General features: G+C 36.3%; 1 protein-coding gene across 1 annotated transcript in view; it reads right to left on the minus strand.

Moving 5' to 3' along the window:
* Window positions 1-3,052: 3,052 nt before the first annotated feature.
* The window catches only part of LOC111334892 (uncharacterized), a 10,573-nt gene continuing 6,171 nt past the window's right edge, over window positions 3,053-7,454 (minus strand). Inside the window, exons 3-5 of the mRNA XM_022940709.2 lie at window positions 7,353-7,454; window positions 5,777-5,918; window positions 3,053-5,463 (exon numbers count right to left, since the gene is read on the minus strand). The exon at window positions 7,353-7,454 is cut by the window's right edge and continues 52 nt beyond it. Of these exons, the coding sequence (XP_022796444.1) occupies window positions 5,368-5,463; window positions 5,777-5,918; window positions 7,353-7,454 (340 nt within the window). The 3' untranslated portion in view covers window positions 3,053-5,367. The remainder of the gene's footprint in view (window positions 5,464-5,776; window positions 5,919-7,352) is intronic.

The raw sequence follows: 7,454 nt of genomic DNA on the forward strand, positions 1-7,454 counted from the left end.
AAAGCTGTGTTTTCGTGACGTTTTGAACATCACTTATTAACTTATCGCGATGGCGTAGCATCGGTGGATATTGGAGGCCTCAGGCAAGGTTTGGAGATCTTTGGGTAAAAGGTAGTAGTTTACGTCCAAAAAAAAAAAAAGTGCAGTGTTTTTTAAACTTGTGTATTTAAATGAGCGCAATGAAAGTTGGTCTAGAGCCGAACCTTGTGGCTCTTGGTACGTTAACTTTCCGGCTCTCTTTGACTGGTGGTTTTGAATCGTACAATTTGAACCAGTCTAGCGCAATACCGCTTATTCCGTAATGTTCTAACTTTGCAACTGCTTTGGGATTCTGAACTTGCACTGTTTTCGATAAGTCGCAGAGAATTCGTGCGGTTAGCTTATTTTCCTCAATTACATTCAGTACATTTGATGTCGAATCCATAGAAGCCAATTCCGTTTGAAGATTTTCCCTGAATCCTCGCTGTTTTCAATATGGAATACTGTGTTTAACAATGCATTTTATTAATCGTATTTATATATTGATTTTTACGGTTTCTTTAGAATGCAATTGTTCTATAGTTTAAGAAAAATGATTTATCATCATACAGCGTTATAAGTGGAATATTTAGTCTACTAGGAATAATACTTGTTTAAAATGATTTATCAAAAATCAAAGGGAAGGGTTTTTTTGATAAGGGAAGCTATTCGTCGAATGCGGGCGTCATAACCAACACATTTATTTCTGTATAATTTCATTTATTCTTGCTCATCAACTTCCTCTTTGATTCGAGGGTCAACAGAAAAATGTTAGGGGAAGTCTCTTTAAAGAAAGATTTAAAATTTGTTATCATCGATTCCGTCTCAAATTTTTTTTTCGTAAAAGTAGGATTTTTTTCTGGAATTTATTTGTTAATATAATATAGATAATATAGATCAATTTCTATAGCGCATTTCCATGTAAATGCTCTAATGCGCTTTACAACACTGTGCGGGGGACTTTTCCAGACTGCCGGCGGCAGTTTACAATTACTAAAGGAGAAATTTTTACAGATGCCCCCTCCCTCCCTTCCCAGTAAACAGGCCAGACCACATCACAGTAATCTCGTGATGTGGGTTCTTTAACGTCCCTTGCCGAAATTAACTAATTGATAGGTGCAGGAGACGGGACCTCCGGCTTTACTTCCTATCCGAGAAGACGAAGCAATGTGAGTGAAGCGTCTTGCTTAAGGACACAACGTCAAGCCCCAGCCAGGAGTTGAACCCGGGCCATCTGAGCTAGAGTCCAGCGCACTGACCACTGGACTACTCACGCCTCACATTTGTTGAGTTCATTCGTCAGTTATCTTTGCAGGAACTGCTCCATCTCCAATTTCACGCGACGGAAAACATTTGTTTGAACTTGAGCTCTGTACTGAATTTGTTTAATATTTTTTTTTGTGCCTTTTCTTTACCACACGTATGAGATGGTTGGGTTTTGCTTCTATATTTCACTTCTAAGTATATATTACTCTTTTAAGTAATATATGGGTGCTGTGCCAACATATGTTTGAAAGTATCGACCACATTCTAATTCTTCTATCGCTGCTTTCCAATTAAAAAAACCATAGTTTACATTTAAGTCCTCTTAAGATGCAGCATTTGAAAATTCTCAAAGAGATAATTTTGAATCGTTGTAGTTAGACATCTATACAATACGGGGTGCCTAAATATCTTCAAATGATGCCAATGCTTTCTTGGCCGTCTGCCTGGGCTTTCTCATTCTCCGTCGAGATATGTTCGGGGTCACTCTTGGGCTTTCGACGAAGCACAGTTGAAAAATTATTTCGAACCAAAGCTCTAAAACTTGAAAATCGTCAAATAAAGCCAATGACTTGTCTGTTTCTTAACACGATTTTTTTTTTTAAAACTTGAAAATATATTTATACCGGTATGCACATTCTCCACAATGTTCTAGTTCTATTCATTTCTTAAGGAGCTGACAAGGAGAATTTGTTGAACAATCAAGTTTCTTTAAGGGTGATCATTTCCTCTCTTCTCTCCCTCACACTGCTATGGCCAGGGGCAGAGATTTCCTCGAGTGGCAAACGAACTTTGGAAACTTAAGTTGAAATTACACTTATTGGATAAGTTACAATTTTGATGTTAATTCATTCATCCTTTCTCTAGTTTTTAGGAAAGAAACTCAAGTCAAAACATGAGCCGAGGGACAGGCTTTACAGACTAAGCTTCAAAATTTGTAGTTGGAAAAATCGCAAAGTTTTCAGAACAAATTTGCGAAGAAAATTAAATTAGGCAAAATGTCTTCTTCAGAAGCTCTGAAGTGCCTGAATTGGCTCCCTCTGGCTGGAAGACGTCTATTTCATCGTTGTACCACCGTAGAAAATGCAATCAAAGGAGACATTCCGCAACATTTTGAAAGTTTTAAATCGACATTGAGAAGTTCGCATGGCTACAACACCAGAAATGGCTACTTACCCAGACTGTCTAAACCTAAAACGGAATGCGGAAAGAGGGTGTCCTACTTCCGTTTTATAAATGACTGGATGTCCCTCCCAGTATTTTTAAGAAGGCCAATGCCATGCACAATTTTTAAGGAAACCCTTACAAGATTCTTGATGGATAAATATTTTAAATGATGGATAAAACTTTAGATATACGCCGTTTTAGATCTGTGACAATTGTATTTCTTATTTTAGCTTTTAATACTTTTTATTTTTACGGAGGACCTCCCTGAAAACCACGTATTTACGTGACGGGCGCTTCCTCCTTAAAGATTGTTTATTATTATTATTACTATTATTATTATTAGTTGGGCGTGGTTTTCAACATTGATTGGCGCAGACTGAGATCTTAGACTGTCTCAAGCCAAACAACTCAAGTCATGAGTCGAATCTAGTGAAGTCCAAATTGGGGGTTTATTTGTTCGGATTCGTTCCGGAATTGTCGCCCATCGAGGATTAGGTGAGTTTGCTGCTTACGGGAGCCAATTGGAGCCACTGACATTCCTTAACAACACAGGCGCTTCCAAAAAGTTTGGAACTTGTAAAAACATTCCACAAACTCACCAGTATTGACTCTAACGTTTTTATTTAGTTTACAAAACAATATTAATCCTCTGTTTATGAACAATAACTTGCCTCTGGATATGTCCTGTACACCAACGAAATAAAAAAGATTACAATTGTCCCATCACACACCGGTAACTTTTATAATAAAGTAGTCTAAGCACCCGCATCGTTTTTAGTTCATACTTTTCTTAAACTTGTTTTCCGTAAGACAGAAACAAAACTTCTGTCGTTGAGGGTGGCCACAACAAACTGTCTTCGTTCGCGAGGCATCAAAATATAACTTTCACCAACTCACTTTCGAGTAACAGTAATAGGGAGGTTAAGCTCAGAACGCAAAATAAAAAAAAAAATTCCTCAGGGTCTCCCTTGCACTCTTGGAGGGAAAAAACACTTAACTGTCAATAGTGAATAACTACTCGTCATTTAGTCTTACAGTAATGATACCTATTGTGAAGGACGCCACTTCCTGTATCAACATTTTAAAACCCAATACTTCGGTTCATAGATAATATTACAGATTAAGCTCACGTTAATATTAGTGCTAACCAGCCGAAACTGAAAAATATGCTATGGATACTATAACTCACAAAGCCATCTTACAATGAGTGTGCTACAACTAAAACCCAACAACTGTTTGTCCCGAAAAGCGAAAAAAAAAACAAAAACAAAAAAACAAACGCAAAAAACCAAATCAAAATTAATCATCAATCTCCATACAAAAATTGAGGTAAAAAAATAATATTAATCACTGCTACATCAGAAGTATATAAATGGCTAGTAGTCATAGAAACAGTACAACATGTTAATCAATTATAATTATTGTAATCATTAACCACCAAAGCCGTGCAATGCGGCTACGAACTTAAATTAATAATAATAATAAAAAAATTAACCAAAAGGAAAAGTCCTAACCAAACAATGCCTTCATAGTCAGTCTTCTAAAAGATTACGCACACTGAATGCAATGGGGAAATTGAATTAACTTGAACACTGCCAATGGAATGCCACATTGCTGCACACCTAGTACGGTTATCGCTTTTCTGCCCCGGCTTAGGATCGGTCAAGACTGATATTAGTTTAGCTACAATCCGCTTCCATAAATATCACAAGGTGCATTACAGAAACCTCTGAATCTAATCTTGAAACAAACTTCAGGCCCAGGCAGGAGGTTTATCTTACAACAAAACGGGTAGAACTTATCATGTTTGTCCTGAACGTACAAGTTTACATACATAAAATCTTTAGTTTTTGGCTTTAAAGTTTGTATAGTTTTAATGAAGAAACCTATTTCGCTCCCCCCCCCCCCCTTCTCCCTGAGGCCTAGAGCTTGTACTATCTGGCTAGGAAGCAGAAATGATTAAATGTATAAATAAAACCAAATAGCCCCTACAACAATGTATGGCCCCTAACAGCCTCTAGTCTTTGTACATCAATACCGAAACGTCAACTCTAAAAACGTTCACTGTCTTGTGAGAACGAAGATTTTGCCTCACGCTATCCTACCCCTTTTTCTTTCTAGTTGATGTTCTGATTCTGCAAAATAATTCTTAACTATGACTGTTCTTCTTTAAGCCTGATGGTTACACGTACATAGTCACTGCTTTGGGAGTGCAATCATAATAGCTACAGAACCTGTAGCACTCTACGGTTTTGTTATGACTTGAAGTGAGCTCTAAAAGTTTTTCACTTGAATATTAAAATTTAAAGTTATAAAATGAAATCAAGCTAGGCAAAGTGAGTTGAAAAAGTTTCTGTAAGGGCTGGTTATTTAAACAAAGACTAGCATGGAAAGATTTATACACTGGTACTGTATGAAGACTGGCATAGTTTTCTTGACAAATAGTTTGTTAATTGTAAAGAATTTTTTTTTTAGCTTTATTGAAACTGTTCACAAAAATCATTGTTTACATAGACCAGCTGGCTTATTGGAAATGGTTCAGAACCATTTTAACATCTAAATTACCAGCCCTGGGGATTTGGTATAAGTACCGTAAAAAAGCACATTCTTTAGTGATATTACTGAACTTTAGTTTTTTCAAAAACTTATTCTATAAGTATCTGTAAACAGCATAGATGTAAACAAAGTTAACATAACTTTAGGAAGGGCTTGTTATTGGTCCTGGAGTACCAGTTTGTTATTTGTGGCTCTTCAGAATATTTTCAAAATAACGAAGCAATATAACTTGAACTAATACACAAAAATAACACATCTGTAATTTAGCTTCTCGTACTTTACACATCTATGGACTTTCTGGCATTTTTTCTTTAAACGTAATATCTAATGCCTTAAGTTTGACTTGGGCTTTATGGGGATTGGTCAGCTGGTGGCCTCAACTTCTCTTGTGGATTTCTTGAGACTAACTCTCATGAACTCTGGTTTAGTTGCTTCTGTCTCTTTCTGTTTTTCAAAATCCTTGAGAAAAAATAAATATCCATTTTAAACCTTTGACCTTTAAAAGTGACTAGCACTGAATTTCTCCTTGCAGTATCGCCCCTGAATAAAACATTAGTGTCAAGAAAAAAGAGGAAATGATCATCAACTATAGCAGCTCTTGATTGTTAAACAAACTCTCCATGTCAGCAATTTAGGAAATGCAAAGAGAACAGTTTGGAGAATCTGTATACTGATTATTACCATATATGCAAAAATCCATGAATTCAATGTACAAACTTTGAAATATTATGCTAAAGGAGTTTAATGGAAGGATTAACTTTTCTTGCCTCACCTCTTGTTTCTGAGAGATGCTGCGAAATCTGGATTCCAGCTCACTGTCAACACTACTTTTACCCTTTTCAACTTTGGCAGACTTTTTGTGTTCAAACTTTTCCCATGTTTTCATAAGTTCTGGTCTTCCTAGCTGAATGCCCCTAAAAGGATAATTACAATCATAATCCAGTTAACCTTTCATGGAAACACAGGAAAGAGAGTAGTGAACTGAAGGTCTGTCTGCAAAGGGTGGATGAGGAAAGCCACCTTGTGGGTATTCCTCGTCAAATCTGCTTGGCTATTTAACATTAATTTCATAACAACTGCTCAGAATTTTGATCAGCAATACATGTACAAAAAGAAATAGAAAATCCTGTTGTTTCAAAGTAGAGTGGTAACTATGAGCTTTTGTTCACTCTCTAGTATGCTCTGGTACTTGTTTACACATTGCTTAAGGAGGCTTAAAAGGGTTTTTATGCTGGGGAAGAATGGATCCAAATTAATGTATCCCACACCCCTGGCACTCCTTCGAAATTGGATGGTGCGAGTAATAAATGACAAAGGAGGCTGCATATCTTTTCAAATGAACAACACCATATCTTAAAATCCAAATTTAGTGAATAGAGAAGCAGGTTGTGGGACCCTAACCTATTCATTTTGTTTATTTAGGTGATTGCATAATTCTCAAATCTTTAGTAACCCCTATCCTGAATGAAATTGAACAGCTTTAAAATATTAAAATAACAGGGCTCTTTGAAAAACAGACCCCTAGCCTTTTTCATTCCATAAGCTGAATGTGGCTAATTGCATGATAAAGAAGGAGAAGACTTTTTCTAAAAAAAACTTAAAGAAAAGTGGAAGTTTTGTCCACAAAATAATTCAGGCAAAAAAGGGATTAGGAGTGAAGTATCCACTACATGCAAAAGAAAAGGTGAAATTCAAATATGGATTTAAGTATTTCTGATTGTTTGGTTGTTTAATTTTGTCAAAGCATATTACACAAAATTCAACCTCACCATTCATTTGCACAACTTAGAGGCAGAAAAAAGTCAAAAGGTAAATGTAGTTGAGTCAGGAATCATTGATGTACAGACAAAAACATCACTAGGGTGGCTCTTTGAAGTTAATAGCAATCCAGAAGTTAGCAAATGCAGGTTTGGCCTTTACAATTCTTCCAGAAATCAAATCAAAATTTGGACTGGAAGAATTCAATTTGGGTTATTACACTGCTGTCATTGACTTGAAATTACCAGCCTTGCCCAGATAAGTCAGACAAGTTGCCAGGAGTTTCAATGAACAGTAAAAAGAACTCTTCCATGAGTCATGACCAAAATATATTGATGATGAGATTGATAGCCTCATGATAGTTTCATCTTCGTAGATGTACTTTCCAGCTACTGGGTTGTATTGATTAAAGTTGAATTACCCAGGTTTGAAAATCAGTAAATACATTTATACACTACTTTTCATCTTCAACTGACAATCTGACAGAACAGACTTTATCTTAGGTCTGGAATTTTCTATGATTTCTGGTGGATAACAATTGGAGTTGTGGACTCATTTCTTTAGCATTAAGCAATGTAAAACTACCACACCTTTGCTGGCTAAATTTAAGGTCTTTACGTAGTTCATCTTGTTCCTTAGAAGCAGAGAGGGGTATGACGGTCCTCTTTAACTCAGGAGTTTTTGGGGGAGTT

This window comes from Stylophora pistillata, chromosome 9 (assembly GCF_964205215.1).
Source record: "Stylophora pistillata chromosome 9, jaStyPist1.2, whole genome shotgun sequence".
Taxonomy (NCBI): Eukaryota; Metazoa; Cnidaria; class Anthozoa; order Scleractinia; family Pocilloporidae; genus Stylophora; species Stylophora pistillata.